The 18,914-nt window shown below is 40.9% G+C and overlaps 1 protein-coding gene across 1 annotated transcript in view; it reads left to right on the top strand.

Moving 5' to 3' along the window:
- The first annotated feature begins 337 nt into the window (after positions 1 to 337).
- LOC111219508 (metastasis suppressor protein 1-like) overlaps positions 338 to 18,914 on the top strand; it is a 60,499-nt gene continuing 41,922 nt past the window's right edge. The window contains exons 1-2 of the mRNA XM_022742204.1: positions 338 to 476; positions 16,947 to 17,008. Of these exons, the coding sequence (XP_022597925.1) occupies positions 405 to 476; positions 16,947 to 17,008 (134 nt within the window). The 5' untranslated portion in view covers positions 338 to 404. The remainder of the gene's footprint in view (positions 477 to 16,946; positions 17,009 to 18,914) is intronic.

Genomic DNA, 18,914 nt, shown 5'->3' with positions numbered 1-18,914 from the left:
ACTGTCAGACATTTTTCCAGACAGTCTGCTCCGTGATTCAGTCATGATGTGGTGGTTTTTCGGACGTTTATCAAGTTGGCCGGCCGGTAGCATCGGCTGACTGAAGCCTAACGTTAGTGAGTCTCTGCTTCTCCGACCTGGATTTTACTCCGGTGTGTTTTTTTTCCTCGTTTTTCTGCTTTTCCGCTGCTGGTCTCTCTCTCGTTTTTAAAGGTGGACTTTGCCCTCGGGGTGTTGTAACTCCCCCTCCATATTAAATAAAGAGCCTCTATTGATTCTTCTGTTGGAGTATTTCAAAACTTGGCTGGATTTTTTTTTTTTTTTTTTTTTTTTTTTTTGGGGGGGGAGGTAAAAAGTTTGCGTGTTGGGAAGTTGAGGAGGATTTTTTCCGAGCCTGTGGAAAAATGGATGCGGGTATAGAGAAGGAATGCAGCGCCTTGGGAGGGCTCTTCCAGCTCATCATGAACGACATGAAGGTAAAAATCAATTCTAAATAACTTTTCTATCCCCTTTTCTATAAGTCCTCTCTGTGCATCTTCTCATTGTCTTTATTGCTTTTACATTTTATATTTAGAAGTTGATTTCCCTTGAAGGGCATTTTAAAAATTCATTTCCAGAACATTTTACATGTTTCTTATTATTCCTCCTCTTTTTATATCTTTTTTTTTCACCCCTTCTCTACCTTTCCATTTCATCTTGCAGTTGTTTCTTTTTAGCTTATTTCTTTTTTAGAAAAATCACACACTTTACATACTGAGTGATATCAAAAGATTTAAATGAAACCTAATGAAGTGGAGCTGATGAAAATGAATCGGTTTGTGTTACAACTGGAGGCCTGAGTTGGCTGCTCCATTCATTCTTCATGGAGATTTTCCTGCATTGCTTCACTTAACATTTGCACTTCCTCAAATATAATATCCATGTTTTCATTTCCTCTAGAGCTGCAACTAGTAGTTGAGCAATTGATTTGTCAATAATTTGATGATGGATTCGTCGTTTTAGTCAGTTTCTGGTGAAAGATTCTCAGATGTTTTGTTTTGACTCTTTTTTGTTTGTCACATAATCATTATAAACTGAGTAGCTTTAGACGGAACAAGCAGTTTGAACACATCATCTTAAGCTTTGGAAAATTATAGCAGGCACTTCTAACTATTTTATGACATTTCAAAGACAAAATGATCAATCGATTAACCTAGAAAATAATGAGCAGATTAATATATACTGAAAATGATTATTAGTTGCAGCCCTAATTTCTTTATTTTGTTATGGCATTCATAACCTCATACGTCTTAGATTGGTTGAGCCATAAAGTACTGGAAAGCTGAAAATAATGGTGAAGAGTGGGTGAAAAAAAAAAAACCTAAACGCAGAAACTGAATGAGTTTAAGATACTTAAAAAACCTTGAAATATGGGTTATTAAAGGCTGGATGTTGAGCGACTGGATATGATGAGTGCTGGTGATGTTGATTGGGTAATGAATGAGCAGAGGTTAAAACTGGAAGTGGGCCATGTGAGAGGGTAAGAGGGCTGGATGGGGGTGGATTTTGCCAGCTGTGTGCTCTTTGATGTTTGTTAAGCAGGCTGCCCTTTGCTGCCTGTCTGCCTGTCTGTGTTTCACTGCTCTCAGATGTTCATCGTTATCAGCCTCTGTTTTCAAGTCGAGCCTGAACGCATCGTTTTGTCCGAAATAGCCAGCAAAGGCTCTGCTGCTAAAGGAGATGACATAGGAGCTTTCCCAGCACATCTACAGGGCTGATTTACAGTCTGGTTTTAGCTTTTCACAAATATATTGACAGCTATATGTACACGCTGGACAGGAAGTAATGACAAACTGCCATACAGTTGAGCCATGCTAAACTAATACTGGTAAACAAAGGAGATTTTTCCCTTTTTATTGCACTAATTATCGTTAGGTGTTCATTTTCAATTGAAGTTTCCTGTTTGAATTTTAGTGTTATGTTGTTTTTCAATTAAACGTCCCTCATATCTTGGCCACAACTCCTCAATAGAGAGCTGAAGTGAAAGCAGAAGGTGCAGGTTCTGTTCCAGATGTAAGAAAACCTCATTCACAATCCCACTGACATGTGTAATGACGCTAACAACTTAAAACCCAGCCTCCGAACAGAGCCTCTCTCAACAGTCTGTCATTTTGCAGGCTTCATGTGTTTAGATACGGATGGTAGTTTTATAAAAATGATCTAATATTGTTGTTTATTTAGTATTTATGTTATTAACAGACTTTATAATGAACACCATTTCCCATAAGACCCAGACGTTTGTGAGCTAAACATGAGTCTGTGAGTGATTCAGGGGGTCGAGGTTAGTTCAGACTTATGTGTAATAGCAACAGGACTGAGAAGAGTTTCTTCTGTAGTTTCTCCATGCGAGCTGTAGTATTTTCAGTACATGTTATTATTTGTACTCTGCTGTAGTGGATGGTGATTTTCCTCAGAATATGGAAAATAATCCACAAGAACATGCCCCCCGCCCCCCCACCCCCCCCACTCCCATTGACTTGCTGTGTGGAAAACTGCATACCCTGCATTACTGTCAGGGTGACACAAAAACAGATGCTGTGATACTCATGCAACGTATGTGAAACTACTACAGTAGTAGTTCTGTTTTTCCACATGGTGTCAGATTCACAAAAACATTTTTTTTTAATAAGGTTTAAGTCTAAAAGCTGTAGCCAAAGAATGAGGCTGCATTCGCTGCTTGGCCTCGCTAAAGTCGACGCTATTATAGACGTAACATGAAAGCTTTTCTGTTGGGATTTTCAGTGCTGCAACAAACTCTCTTAACTGGGCAGACTCATGAATTGCTGATTTTAACCCGGTGAAAGCCACCTGTTCATGAGGAGGTGTGCCTTTTTGAGATTGGATCATTAGCATAATCAAGACCCCTGAAATTGCCACGTAAGGTTACCTGCTCTGCTCCTTTAGCGGGCAAGTTGTGTTCACAAAATTGTAGGGCTGCGACTATCATTATTTTATTATTATTGAATCTGCCAGAAAGTAGTGCAAGATGCCCGTTACAATCTCCCACAGCCCAAGGTGACGCCCTTCATTCAACCAACAGCCCAAAATCCAAAGATACTCCATTTCGTCTCATGCATGACAAAAATAAGCATCAAATCCTCACATTTGAGAAGCTGGAAACCGTAAATGTCTGGAATTTTTTCTTTAGTATGATTATTTGATTATTTGATTATTATTTGAATAGTTGCAGATTATTGTTGCAGTGTGACAGACTGAAATAAAGAGGGAATCATTAGACATGAAGTTAGAAGCTGAAAAACACATTTTAGGCAACGTGACTAATATACGAGATGGTCAGTGGGATGTGTGTTTGCCGAGATGTTTAAAAAAAGACAATATAGTGAGTTACAGTAGATGATGTTACACTGTCAGCTGCAGCTGAGGATGATACTGGATGAAGACCTGCGGAAAGACCCTGACCAGCTGTCAGAGTGAGTTTATCCTTGCTACAGCTGAACTGCAGAGGATGCTTTTAATTCTGCGTTAACTTATGTTTTATTTTTCTTGATTTCTGTATCACATATAAGCTGCACATTTGACGATGACTCAGTCTGAAAATATACAGGAATGTTGTGTAAGAATGGGTGTTCAGATGAATCACAGAATTCGTAGTAGCCCTGCTGTTTGCACTTCTGCTTCCTTAAGGTTAGATGTCCTGTTTTCTGAACAATAGACTCCACAGTTTTCGACTAGAACTCTTCGATCCTGATTCAAACAGACCTGCCTCTCTGACAGGAAGGTCACCTTGCTGTTGTGAGTGATTGTAAATCACCCGAGAGGCCACAGGTTGGATCTATGCAGGATGAGGAATGTGAGGAAAATGAGGACGGTCTCATTTCATTCTGAACGTAAAACATTTTGGATGAAACGTGATGGGACTTGCAGACATCCTGTGGTGAGAACAGTACACGAGTCACTTCTGCTGTCAGATAATGGGGAAGAGGGATGGTCATGGTGGTGTGTGTGTGTGTGTGTATGTGTGTGTGCGTGCTATTGATTCAGAGCTTGTGGCATCATATCCTGGTATCTTACCAACATGGCACAGGTGGTAAGGGAGCACTTCTGCCATCTGCCCCCCACACACACACACACACACACACAGACACACACACACACGCACACACACACATGCACACGCACAGAGAAGTCATGTCTAATTAAGTAGAGAGTTGCTGTTCAGATAAATCTCTCCTTAGGGCATCATAACACGCCTGTGAAGAGCTCACACTGAATCAGTCAGCAGACATGAAGGCACAGAGGCTTGCTGCAGATTATAGGTCATTTTGTGAATTAACCACGCAGCCATTTAAAGGAAAAATAGAACATTTTATTATTGTTGTGACATGAATTCCCATAAGATATCCAACCTAAGTACTCTGAGTAAGCACTGAATTGTGTTGAAGCGCAGTGTGTTGAGAAGTGTTTGTCGGGGGCCAAAGACTCGGTCGGCCCTCAGCCCTCACTATCCGTGTAGATGCACAGCTTCGCAGGGAGCCAAACACACTTCCAATAAAGGCTGACGACAGCAGATCAAGAGCAGATTGGTTTTTTTCTGAAAGCAATCGTGAAACTCTGAAAACATTGCCAGGCAAAGAATTCAAAGATGGTGATTATAAATCAGTAGGCATGGCATACGAAATAGACCTTGGAGTCTTGCCTATCTCATCAGTCAGGGAGGGGCCATAGAATTTGGTTTCAGATTCGAAGAGACTCATAAAAGCTCATTTGAGTAGTAGAGTCGTTTTTACACACAGTATTAAACACTTTAGCACCAAAATTAGCAGGTATAAGCGTTTTTTTAAATGTAGGAGCCAATAAATACCCAAATCTACCCACAGTGTGAATGCCGATATTAACCAGATGTGCACTCTGGATGGGATTAAAATCACTGACCAGTGCAGGTAATGTGAAAATCATCCCACCTCCACCTGGAGAAATAAATTCAGATTGAATGCGGGCCTCTTTTACGCTGCAGTATCTTGGTCTGCACTGTTAAAATCGAGTTATTATAACTTGTTCCAAGAGGTTGTTTTTGAAGATTTTGGAAGTAGGAAAGAAACCGAGCTGACTTTCAGCTTGTGCTCTGAAGCTTATGGTCTGACAGTCCAACTCAACTCATTTCTTTAAATATGCATAACCTCCCAAGGGACGGGTGTCAATCACGTCTTCAGTCTTTCTGCATAATAGCAGAAAGATATATTGAAACGTGTTTAAAGGAATATGTCACATCTCAGGATGAAGTCGGCGTCCTGCAGAAGCGTCATGGAACCTTTACGTTCTACTGGAGGGAGACAGACAGATTATTGATTTCTGTCTCAGCTCTATCAGGGGTGACATTATAAGCCATCGACCTTCCACACTCTTCCATCTCTGCTCGCATCCATCCCTCCATCCTGACACGCTCAGTACATACCTTCACTCTCCCTCTCTTGCTCTTCGTGTCATGCACTCTTTTCTTCCTCGTGTTTTCCACCTCTTTCGTGTTTCTCTTCTCCTCTTCAGTCATCCCTCCTTCCTCTCCTGTTTCTCCATCTACACCTCCCTTCCTCCTCTTTCTCCCATCTCTCCATTTGTAACCCCCCCCCACCACCACCAGTATCTCCCAATGTTATTTGCTGCTTCACGAGGATTCAATTAGTGTTTGAGTATTGAATTTATTCTCCTCGTTAACTGTTGACTTTAAAGGAAAATGCCACTCAAAACAACAGTTGACCTGCCATCCTTCCCCTGGAGGGTATTAAGTTAGTGTGTGTGTGTGTGTGTGTGTGTGTGTGTGTGTGTGCTGTGTACGCATATGTGTGCTGTGTATGTGTTATCTGTCCTGTGCTGAAGGTGAACTGAGAGTGAGATGGCAGCTGTGTGTGTGTGTGCGTGCGTGCGTGCGTGCGTGCGTGCGTACACGCGCGCAGAATAGCAAATGGNCCCCCCCCCCGGGGGGTGTAATTAGTGTGTGTGTGTGTGTGTGTGTGTGTGTGTGTGTGTGTGTGTGTGTGTGTGTGTGTGTGTGTGTGTGTGTGTGTGTGCTGTGTACGCATATGTGTGCTGTGTATGTGTTATCTGTCCTGTGCTGAAGGTGAACTGAGAGTGAGATGGCAGCTGTGTGTGTGTGTGCGTGCGTGCGTGCGTGCGTGCGTGCGTACACGCGCGCAGAATAGCAAATGGGTTTCAACAGGGAGTTACAGCAACACTCAATTTCTGCACGGACACACACACACTCAGTAAGCAATGGTTATGACTGCATTACTGTATTTTATAATCAGACCTGTCTATATATAATTAACTGTGTGTGTGTGTTTTTGTGTAGAGGAAAATACAGGCTTTTCTCACACAAGTTGTTTTGACCTGAGTTATAACTGTACAATTACACACACAGACACACAGCTGCCACCTCACTCAGTCCAACTTCAGTACACAATACAGTACATACAACAGTATATACAAAAACACACCCTACAACTAGAAGCCATAATGTGATGTGGTGTAATCTCATGNTGTGTGTGTGTGTTTTTGTGTAGAGTAAAATACAGGCTTTTCTCACACAAGTTGTTTTGACCTGAGTTATAACTGTACAATTACACACACAGACACACAGCTGCCACCTCACTCAGTCCAACTTCAGTACACAATACAGTACATACAACAGTATATACAAAAACACACCCTACAACTAGAAGCCATAATGTGATGTGGTGTAATCTCATGAGTCACATAACCGATATGAGATTTTATAGTTCCTGATAGGTGTGTGTGTGTGTGTGTGTGTGTGTGTGTGCACACGTGCACATCTGCGTGGGAGTGGTTGATTTCAGAGAAGTCTTACTGCACACAGGGAAATAAGCAGCCTCAGGTGAATATGGGTGTGGACACACACACACACACACACACACACACACACACACACACACACACAGAATGCACACATTGCTGCAAAACAGACCAAGCAATCACTTTGCTAAGCACACATAGAAATACACACGTAGAAATACACACATAGAATATACACATATAGCAGTATGTAGTTTCTGTTAGTTGGCTGCTAGGGACGAGAGGAAGGAGAAGTGAGGTGGCCTCCCCGCATTGATATCAATGGGGTGGAACAAATAGTAGAAATACGTGTCTGTATAACACAATACATTTCAACAGCATCACAAACTGCAGCCTGTTATATGTGTAGACAGTTTTACATCTCCGAAACAGTTTCAACACAAACTGAATCATAGGATTTATTGCAGAACTTGTGTTGCAATGTGTTAGCTTTAGCTAGGTCTACATAATAACCTGCCTTCTGAGTTTAAGTATTGGTCCCAATATGAAAGGACTTAATCGGACTTCCCTAGTAAATATATCTGTATAACTGTGAACAGAACTCCCCATGCACAGCCAGTATTAGCAGCTGGTTGGTCGCAGGAACAACAAAAGTGAAAATCAAACTGAAGCACCGCACACTGTTCACTTCTCCAGGTTCACTCAGTATATTAACAAGAGTTCACAGGTGGGATGAATCCAGACACACAGGTCACATGACCAATTATCATCATCTTCATTTTGTCTTTTATTCTGAGATAAACAAAAAAAAAACACAACAGTAACATTATACATTATCAAAAATCAGGGCATTATTAATATCACTAGAGTTACAAAAGTTACATAGTTTTACACGGTATTATATATATATAACTTTCATATCTTTAAAGCTACAATATGAAAGCTCTGGAAATCAAGCTAGCGCTGGCATGAGACTCGAAGGCAAACCACCCTCTCTCTCCCCGCTCAGTTACACTTTGTCCAGCCCTTCATCTCCAGTAAAATAGGAAATGCTGTTGCATAATGATGCAAAATACGCTCCCTGCAGAGCTGGGGAAACTTAATAAGAGTCAAATTTTTCAGTCAAATTCAAACACAAAATTAATTATTATTTAACTTGGCTCATAGAGCTTTAAACTTGTAATACTGACTGCAGTAGATGGTACTCATTCATCTTAGAATAACTTTTATGGACAGTAAAGCCCAGGAACACATTTCACTTTTTTCATAAAGACCGGTGAGAAAAACCCTCGGTGAGAAATTTTAGTGAGTCACCAAAGCTGGTGGAACAGAGGTCTCGGAGTTATAGACCTCGGCTCTCTGTGGATTATGGGATACTGACTGATCGTATACTGCGTTTCTCAATTTCACTTGAAGGGGCCTTTCAGATTGAACAGATCCGTTCTGACGTGTCGAGCTGTGTGTGGAAAGTTTGGAAAGAAGTCAGGAGGATAGGTGGTCATGAGTCAACAGGTAGAGAGAGATGGTGGTGATGAGGCACTAAGGATGCGTGCAGTTCAATAGAGGGTGTGAATTTATAAAACAAACACACCGGAGTTTTTCTTTTCAGTTGATTTTATGAACTGACGTCTGGAAAAAGTTGAAGCTAAAACTAACTTTCAGTCTTAATGGAAATGATGTTGAGGCATTTTATAAGATACTGCTAATAAGTTTGCAGTTTATTTTAAAAACTCAGATTTTTATCACTTGGGCTTGAATTTGCCAGATTTAAAGATTTAGTTGAATTTTAGTGGCTGTGATTTCTAAAGCTGATCTGAGAATTATATGAAATGGACTCGCAGATACATCGTCAGTAAGAGACCGACACAACTGGAGACAGAGAGATACACAAATAGTATGCAAAGAAACAGAAATAGACAAAAATCACATGGAGATCAGCTGCCGTTTACTTCCTTTTCTCCATAGCACCAGCGCCCTGTGGCAACACACAATGAGAGGCAAGGAGGGAAACACAGAGAGTAGAGAAAATCACTTTACTGCTGGTTAAAGACAGTGGCACTCATTCATAAAATATTCAGACAGTAGCATTTGGATATAGAAGCATGATTTATTAAACTAACTGGCAAGTTTAAGAAATAGCAGGTACAATTACATTGTACTTTAAATGTTATTATGACTCCATCTCAAAAATGCCACATTAGGCACTGAAGGACAACAGTCCTAATTTTTCCAGAGCAACAGTCCCTCTAAGATAAAAGATCAGAAACAACAGATTACAAAGGAAGTGTTGTCACCTAAGATTTGTGCTCACCTGTCAGTAACGGTGGGGATCTGTAGCTGATGTTAAAAAACAAACAAACATCATTTGTAGAGAGAGAGAGAGAGAGACCACCAGTTTTGATAAGAATCGAACACTGACATTGTCCTAAAACGATCTTTTGACCATTTCATATAGTAGAGGCTATTTAAAAAGTGCAGAGTGAAGTATCAGGTGAGAGTTTGTGTATTTGTTCTTGGATGGCCGGATTTATCATTTCCTAGGGAATATGTCTTTGTATTTGTTTGGTTTGAATAACGGGGGAATGTGCCGGTGGTGCTTCATGTCCACCAGTCTGCTGCCAACCTGCTGTAAAGAGGAAGAGGGACAGCAGGAGAGACTCATGAGCCTCACCCAATCATATAGTATTGATTGGTCCATCTATCTGCTGCGGTCTCGGTCAGAGAGCGATGACGTGACTTTCTGCCCCTTTGTACTGAACGTTATGTATTCGAAATATTACATGTAGACAAATGGGAATTATTTCCTTTTATTTTACCAGGAAATCCCATTGAGATATGAAAAGAAGTGAACGACAACAAAGCTAATGGGAGTGATCTGCCTGCTGTTGGTATTAAAGAAAGAAAACATTGTGAGTTATGTAAGAATGATAAGAGGAATGGAAAGTCCATGCTCTCCTCTGCTGTTTGTCTCACTTAATAAAAACCTCATTATTTCACAGATAAAGGAGCGAGTAGTCGACTGCGTTGAACACATAGTCTTCACTTCACAAACCATTAACCCGATGTTGACACACCCTACCCGTCTACTTTCCCCTCTGTCTCTCCTTTTTGCTTTGAGTCAACCAGTGTTGCTCAAACACAATGTTAAACAAACCCATCAACCTGTTGTTTGAACAGCCTCAACCTCTCTCGCCCTGCCTCGCTCTCCCTCGCTCTTAACATGGCGACTGTTTGTCTGAAACATAATTGCCACAGACTGAACAAAAAAATCCAGTGTTTTATTGTTTTTTTTTAATATGTATTTTGGGGCGACACAGTATTAAGCAAAGGCTTTGTCAGGGAATAAACACAAGTATATTTAACCAAAACAGCGCTCTATAATGTAGGATGAGTCTGGTGATACTCTGTTTGTTTCTTATTGTCAACAGTTCCCACGAAAAGACAAAAACCAACAATGACTTGATTCTACTAACAAGTTTGGTCTGTGTAAAGCCAGACACATCTTACTCCTTTTGTGCCCTTATTGTCCAAAACCATTAAAAACACATCAGTGAGTCACATCATTGTGCAGACTGACATGTTCCTTCATCACCATGAAGACTTGTCTTTGCAGCTGTAACAGCAGGAAGCTGCTAGTTCTCTCAGGACGAGCTTCCTCGCCATGAGCAGCAGAGCAGCTCCCATCCTCGCCGCTGTTGCCAGATTGCATGTGTTTAAAAAAAAAAAAAAAAAAAACAACCGCTATTTCAGCCTGACTTTCAGACGTTTGGGCTCGACGTCTGTCCATCTTTGGTTTTAGAGGGATTTATAACACTTGTTGGAAAGCTTTTATTGCACTTAACTTAACGAGTTGTCGACCTGTCTCTCTGCTCTGGCCCGCTCTGTGGGGGGAGGGGCTAAGACACACTGTGAAACACAAAGCACAGGAGAGAAACGTGACTGTAAATGACAGCAAATCACAGAAGAGACTCCCACTGAGCTGAAATGAAAGGAGTGCACATGCATTAGGTAAATAACAAATTGTTAGTTTGTTTTTTTCCCTGGGGGAGAAGGTGATCCTGTTGGAGGGGATAGAAATGCATACACAAAGCCTTAGTATTGTTTCCCCTAATAATAAGGAAGTAAAACAAAAATGACAGGCTAGTAGTGATCCTTTGTCTTGTGTGATTGCCAGGTTTCACTCTCAAACTGGTTTCAGAAGAATTTGCACCATCACATTCTTTGGGTAAATAACTTCTCCGCTCTGTGACAGGAGGGTCATTAATGTTCCCATACATCTCAAACCAGGACATTTCCCCTCCTGCAACCATTTAGTCAGAAATGTGAAAAGAAAATGCTCAATGGAAATGGATGAATTTCCCTCAGCACACAAGGCTCAGCTCCTCGGTGTAAATCAGAGTTTTACTTCTTTTCGCTGCATTAAAACAGACTCAGAATTAACCTCCAGCAGCAGTGAAAGAGATTTGTTGTGTTTGTGGCGGGGAAGTGAGCATTTGTAGTCCTGGCTTATTCTGATCACCTGTTTGGCTGCCACAGTGAAAGTGGCAGGTGAGAGATGTGGGGATTACACTTATGTGTCTGCAGAGTAGCACAGGTACATGTACTGTAGGTTGCAGAGGCTCGCTGTGACACACACACACACACACACACACACCTCTGGGCTGTGCATTGGACAAAACAAGCACTTGGTCTAGTATAAATTGCAAAGAAAATTTATAACTATTTTCTGGCATTTTTAGACCAAACATTAGATTAATTAATTGAGCAAATTAATTAAGAACAATGATTTCTAGTTGCAGCCTTACACCGATATCTAAACCTCCAGCCACGGCTCTTTGTGACTGACTGACTGACTGACTGACGGACGGACTGATTCAGTGAATGAATTACCAGCTCACTGGTCGACTGACTAGTTGACTTGGTCTTTGTAGAGTGAGTTTGAACTCCAGAAAGGTCAACAGGGAAGAATTCTCACTCTCCTGACATGTCACGTCAGTCCGTCCACAAGGCTCTGTCTCCGTCTCCGTCCCTTTGTCGGTCAGTAGAGCAAGTCAGGATTATGACGGTAGGATTAGACGCCACTGGCAGGTGACTACACACACACACACACACACACACACAGACTAGAGTAACAGTATACCTGGTCATGCTGTCTGGTTGACTGAGCAGATAAGATAACAGCACCGTATACCTTCTATACGTGGGGGGTGGAGGGGGGTGGCCGAGGCTGTGTCAATAGGGTTTCCTGTGTCGGAGCTAGTGGAGCATGCAGACCATTTCCACTCAGCTGTGCAACGTTTCAGGCAGGTACCAAAGCTGCTAGAGTTAAATGTCTAAAATACTATATGTTTAAAACAAGTGCCCATCATGAATTCTCAAACCCAACCCACTACAGATAATTAACCATAATTTTAGCCGGATGCTGGATTTTTTCAGGGCGATATTGACATTTGAAAAATGTCAAAGCAAAGTATTGGCTGAAAGTTCACAGTTTACACAAATACAAACTATAAACAAATAATTTTCATAAGGATCTTTTTAAGTTTGATCGGTTTCATTAGAGATTTACAAGGAAGATATGTACAGAGACATTTCACAGTTTAAAAAAAAAAAACTAAAAAACTTTTCACTGCCCTCTCGTCCTCTTAGAAATAATGTATGAGACATTGTTTGTATATAAACTTAAAATATCTTTGGCATTTTTGTGCGGCAGTTTCTTGTTATTTGTTGAGCAGCATTTACATAGAAACAGAAATATCTTTGATAAGCTAATGTGCAAACTTATCAGTCGGCCTCCGATTTGAGTTCTGCTAATTTGTAAAACAAAAACTATCTGGTACAGTAGGGAAATTAGCTGCTCAAACAACTGAAAGAATAACGACCATTTTCTACCAAAGAGCCACCGCTGACTTGAGGAGTAGCCCTACTCCAACACTGAATTTTGTACATCATCATTTTGACTGTTGTCGTAAAAAATAAGCAACTGTAAGATATCATCTTCAGCTTTGGTAACTTGTGATAGGCACTTGTTTTAACCTTTGACATTTTGGAGACTGAACCAGTCTTTGTGCTTTGTAGATTTTCTCCCTCTGACTGGAGTTCAGATGTAAAAGTAGCTGTCCAGCCAGATGATGGTCGACAGCTGTTTTGCTTGCAGCTGTCTCTGGGAGCCCTCCGCACACCGTCAGTGACCCTTGTGGGTCTCGGGACCCTAATTTAGCGGTCGCTGCTTTAAAGGTCTCAGTATCAAGCTGCAGCAGACCCCGATACGCTGTCTGTCTGTGGCGTTTTCAGCTCTGCTTGCTGCAAAACCAGTGCCGGGATATTTTGTCTGCGACTGACTGTGACATTCCTGGCAGTCACAACAAATCCTGGCAGAATTTTAGGTCTAGGCGAGAAGTGGAGAGGGAACAAGAGGAGCCGTCCAAGAGCTGCACAGACTGAAATACAAGCAGCAGAGACATTTTGTGTTGTATGATTTTGGTTTGTAGCTTTACTGTCTTACCCACAGTGATATTCAGTGACTGTTCAAAAAGGATAAACTGCATTTCTTGGATAACCAACATCACAGCCAACGAGAGCTGCAAGGACTGTCGATTAATCGATGGTCAATCAACAATCAGTTATTTATAAGTAAAAAAGGCCAAATATTCTCTGGTTTCAGCTTCGCATCTGTGATGATTTGCAGCTTTTCTTTGTCTTGTGTGATATTAAATAAAAAATTTTTACCTTAAGGTCTGTTGTTCAGGCTAAACAGACAAATTGAAGATGTGGGCTCTGAGTCATGGTGAATGCCATTTTAAATGCACATTTTTAAACATTTCATAGACAATGAGTAATCTGTTTATTGAGTAAATAATCTGCAGATTATTAGATAATAAAAAACAATTACGTGTTGCAGTCCTACAGCCAACATTACAGTGAGGAAGTGAAGGGTCAAAGTTATGGTACTGTGATGATATTCCTGTAAACAGTAGGGGTGTAATCGCACATGAAATCTATGGTTTGTTATGCTGGCAGTTCATTCATCCCTCGGTTTTGCAGTTATGGTTTCATTGAGTTCTCTGCACAGCAGGAAATACAAAAGAAATGCAGAAGATGAGCAGAAGTGAATGTCAGTATGGCAGTAATGCTTCTTGTCCATCGCCACTTTAAATACAGGGGAACTCATAACGCTCCCAAACAATAGATCTAAAGCACTTTGCAGGCTCTACCACCTCTGGTTGGTTTTGCTAACAGATAAAATGTGACCCAGATGCATCTTTGAATTTATGTTGCACACATGCATGACCCTAACTGTTTGATCACAGATTGCACTGAACGCCCTGTACCGAATGGTTCTGAGTAAACATCCCCTGTAAACATATACGAAGCGTATGCAGACAGAAATGTATAGAAATGTTATACGATTTCAGTGGGAGATCGGTGTGGTACAAGAGATTTTATTCCATACACGTTAAAGCAGATTTATACATGAAACAGTTGCATGAAACACGCATGGATTTTCTGAAATTAATATGCTGAAAAACCTCTTGCATGAGATGAGGTTTGGGAAAGATTACTGTATGTTATGAATGCCCTCGGTTGAAAACTCTATTTTATCATATCTAGAAAGGGCTTGCTGCCTGAAATGTATTTTTAATCACTCAAGATCATCAATTCAATCACCACCAATGAGTTCAGCTCCAAAAAACATTTGACTTTCCATACAAATGCTGTAAAGTGACTTCTCAGTTTTCAATGTGCTTCATCTTAAATTTTACTCGTGAGCTCGTGTTATTTTTTCCCCCCCACAGTGGTCAGTAAAGTTTTTGAGTGCAATCGTTTCCTATTCATTTCCTTCCTCTTCTATTTATTGCAGGTTCACTGTTAGTTGTTCACAGGGGCATTCAGACAGTCACCTGCAGTATTTCATCACACAGTGCTAAATCCCTGCAGCTAGTAAACCTGTCAGCCCCACGCCGTGTGCATGCCCGGCTAGCTGTGAAGCAAGGGGCCGGCTAACGGCTTTAGCGGTGTAGAGCTAAGAGGCTAATGGTGTGGTGTTAGGGGTTAAATCGGTATTATCCTCTCTCTGGTGGACCAGCACAGACAGAGGACAGACAGGGTGACCGGGTTCAGGAAAATTGAAGAGAGAGAAAGTGGGATTCAGCCCTCCGTTCCAACAGGGCTTTCCTGTGTTTTTAATTCAATAACCAGAGCACCACACCAGCAGCTGTTGGTCACAGATGTAACCCAAGGTCAGAGCCTGCAGCACGAACCAGCCTTAGATTACATAATCAATCAGCTGCTGTTACAAAAAACAGACACAGAAGCAGCTTTTACCTCCTAAAGAAAGAAGACATATTTTCATCTCTGCACAAGAATGTAATTAAACTATTTTCTTGTGCAGAGCTTTTAAAACACCTCGCTGAAGTTGTGCTGTACGTTAGTAACAAATAAATTCAGATATTCTTCAGTTTGTTTGCATTAAAACGCCGAACAAATTTATTGCAAAGTAAAAAGTGAACCAGTGTGTGTTTAATCAGCTACTTGTTGTGGAGGTGAGGAGATTTAGAGCTTAAAGGATTAGTCGATTAATTGATTAGTCAAGTGACAAGATCACTCAGCAACTACTTGGTCAATCGATGAAAAACATTTTTGCTGTTCAAGCTGAACTGCAGAGCATGTTTTTTGTCCTATATGATGGTACACTGAATATTGCAGCAATTTGAGGACATCAACTTGGGCTCTGGGAAATTGCGACAATTTTTAATTTTATTTTTGCAATTTTCTGTCTTGATTTACCAAGAAAAACATCCTTTCCACTCCCTACATCTTTTCTTCTTTTTTAAAAAAAATAAATTAATTTGTGTCTTGTTGTTCATGCCGATCATGTGCTGTGGTGTTTTACGTACACCCCTGCTGTTTTTATTCTGTAATTTTTGTCTTGCTGTCGTAGTTGTGGCCTGTAATCATGAGTCCAAGCAAGGACAAAACTGTTTTGTCTCTAGTAGAACAGGAGGCAGGAACCACGACCATGTATCATATGGTGTAAATTGAGAAAAAATTAGTCTCCATCAGCATTACATTCGGCTTTGTTCTGGCATTTCTTCTCAGTTTTTTTTTATACATAAGGTTGCATAAGATGTGTTGAGTGGGAATGCATCTGTTAACGTTGATAAACCTGAAATGAACACGATAACATCGGGAGGAGCTCAGCTGCGGTTTCATGGACGATCGATCGCAGCTGAATGACAGCAGCCTTGTTTTGCTTGTATTAGGCTTCGCTTCCTTGTGTTTGCTTCTGTATGTTGATGGTTGAGAGTCCACAGCTTCTGTGTTCATGTGAAACCCAGAGAAGCCAAAAATAACACGAGGCAGTCAGCTGTTGACTGGTTTTACACTGAGCTGCTGCTGCTGTTCACAGAAAATCAGTCAAAGCTGTAAAATGAATGTTAAGTTCAGTGATAATAAAGAACGCAGAGGTCAGTCGACTGAAAACTAGTTGATAACAATTCTGATAATCAGTCTATTGTTTAGGGTATTGATCAAGCCCAAACACTAATTACCATATATAACCCTGATTAACTTGAATATAATTATTGACTTGTGTCTTTCTGTCAAAATACTTCACTTGTTACTTTTCTTTTCATACCCAGCTGCCTCTTTTTACTGCACGAGTCTTGATGTTTTCTTTTCTTCCTGCACTGTGATTTTTAATTAAGATCTTCACTGGTTTCATATTGCAGCTTTAACGATCTGTCAAAACGCCAATGGGATATTCTTATAAATATCATTTTCCTTTTGTCTGTTGACACACTATTTGGAGGACTCTTCGTGCTGCTACCTCTATCTGTAATTTCAAATAAAGCAATAAGCATTAGGATAGCACGGTTAAGTAAATGAGATCAAATATATCTCAAATATACTTCCGTTTTCACAAAGTGTTCATGTTGGGTGTGTACACTCCAGTCCTGGTTTAATACTAATACTTTAATAATAGTTAAGGTTAAAAGCTCTTCAGGATTACTGGAATGAAATACATATTGTTAAAGCCTCAAGGCGAACATCGCTGTTAAAGTCTGTGAATCCTCTTGTGGTCACTTGAACGATGCTGTTGGAGGTTTAATGTCGTTGGTGTTTCTCTGTGTTTGCTGCAGGCCAGTTATCCTACATGGGAGGACTTTTTAACCAAAGGAGCCAAGCTACAATCACAGCTCAGGTAAGACTCACAGACATGCACATTTAAACTCAATCTGTTATTATTATTTTTCTAATTGACCTGACTACTCGCTGCTATGGCAGCAACATAGTTAGTGATGCATTTTCACCTGTGGAGCAGCCACCAAACTCCTATAATACCCTATAAGACAAGTCTCTTACCTCTGAACACCAGAGCACAGATGTAGAGCAGCACAAAACCACTACGATGCTACGTCTGAATGCAAATAATCACAGTGTTACTTAGCATCCATGTCTTCTATGATATATTCTGCCATTTTTACATTTCTTTACTCAAGTCCTGGTCGGACCCGAGAGTAGAGTTTCACTTCCTCACATCTTTGTCACCTTCTTCACCCCTGATGAGTTTGCACCCTCGTTTCTTTTCCTCCTTTCTTCTCCACAGTGAAATTGCCGCCGCTGCGACACTCACCTCCCATCAGTGCCAGACTCCCACTGGATGAATGTTCTGGTTGTCGATGTATTTGGGGTCAAAGTTCAGTTTACTTGAACTCTCTGCACAAGCAGAAAATCACTGTGGCGTCTGCTAGAAAAGAACACAGCCGATCTCTGTGTAGGAAATAATGTCTGGTCTCTGCACAATAACAAACGTGTGAAGTTGATGTGAAAGCCGTGTAAGGTCATGTTCAGACCGATAGTAGCACTGTGTGGAAAACACGGGGTTGTTCAGCAAAAAAAAGTTTAGCCTGACTCAATCTTTGCCACAACACAAAGTGATGTCATCTTGCAAAGTGCTTTGGTGGCCAATCAGATAAGAGCACGTGCACATTCCTGATGGATTATTTTGTCATGTGAATGCCGTTTCCTCTTCTAGTGTTTACCTTGTAATCTTTGCGATAGAAGTGAAGGCTGTTGGGATAACATTTGACAACAGTAAAATCCTACGTCCTGTCACTGATACCTGAAACAACAAGCCCCCACCAGCACGGCCTCGTGCATTATTTTAAAGAAGGGATGTTTTTGGTCTGAATGTCCCCAAAGACCAAAGAATATCTCACTGCTTTTGATCCTCGTATGGAAACATAACATGTCCACAGAGTCAGAGTGTCTTTCTCGTGTGGCAGGTGACAGCTCAGTCAGTCACAGTGTTGTTCACTGTGCAGTGAAGCAGAAGAAGAGTTACCAGAGTCTGGTTTACAAGTAGTTTATCTGCCAAATACTTGGTCGGAGTCCTTCAGGGTTTCTCCAAGGAAACTGTTTAACCGAGGTGGTAAGAGAACCACATCCTCAACCTCAACTCATATTACGTTTAGTTAGACAGTGACAGTCTGAACAGTAGCCACGTTCATTAAATACATGGCATTTACTATGTGAAAGAGTGAATGCTCTTTTCTCTAAAGCTTCAGTAAAAGTGTATTTTTTATGATAACAGCAGAGTTGGTCTTTCATTCCTTTGAAATAGCTCACCTTCATTTACAGCTCTGTGGAAAACACATCTTCTCTTGACTTGTCTTTTTACTGACTGTTGAATTAGATTTTATCTGATTCATATCTCAGTTCTTTTAGTTTCATTCTGTATTTTTTAAGAGAAATGTTTGTATCTTCTTGTGTTAAAATAGCATTACTGCGAAACGGTGAGACGTTTATCTTCAGTATCAAAACTGATGACACAGCATGTCATCTGCAGCTTTATCAAAACATTTAAAATGATAGCAGCTAGCAGCTAACAGCTAACATAACCCTGCAAAACATCCTTAGTAAACATTCTCATGTTTATGCATGTGTTCTGACGCTCTCTGTCACACACACGCACAGTGACCCAGTAGCTGGCTCAGTGTAATAACAGTATAATGGCTGCGTTTCCCAGTAGGCCAGTTTACTTTGATAAGCATCACTCTGCCTGCTGCAGCCGGTCACAGACCATTATCCCTGCCCGTCAGCCAACT

This window comes from Seriola dumerili, unplaced genomic scaffold (genome assembly GCF_002260705.1).
Source record: "Seriola dumerili isolate Sdu_G_001 unplaced genomic scaffold, Sdu_1.0 BDQW01000066.1, whole genome shotgun sequence".
In the NCBI taxonomy this organism is placed as follows: domain Eukaryota; kingdom Metazoa; phylum Chordata; class Actinopteri; order Carangiformes; family Carangidae; genus Seriola; species Seriola dumerili.
The sequence above is the reverse complement of the archived record's forward strand: the minus strand, read 5'-3'. Positions and strand labels throughout refer to the sequence as shown.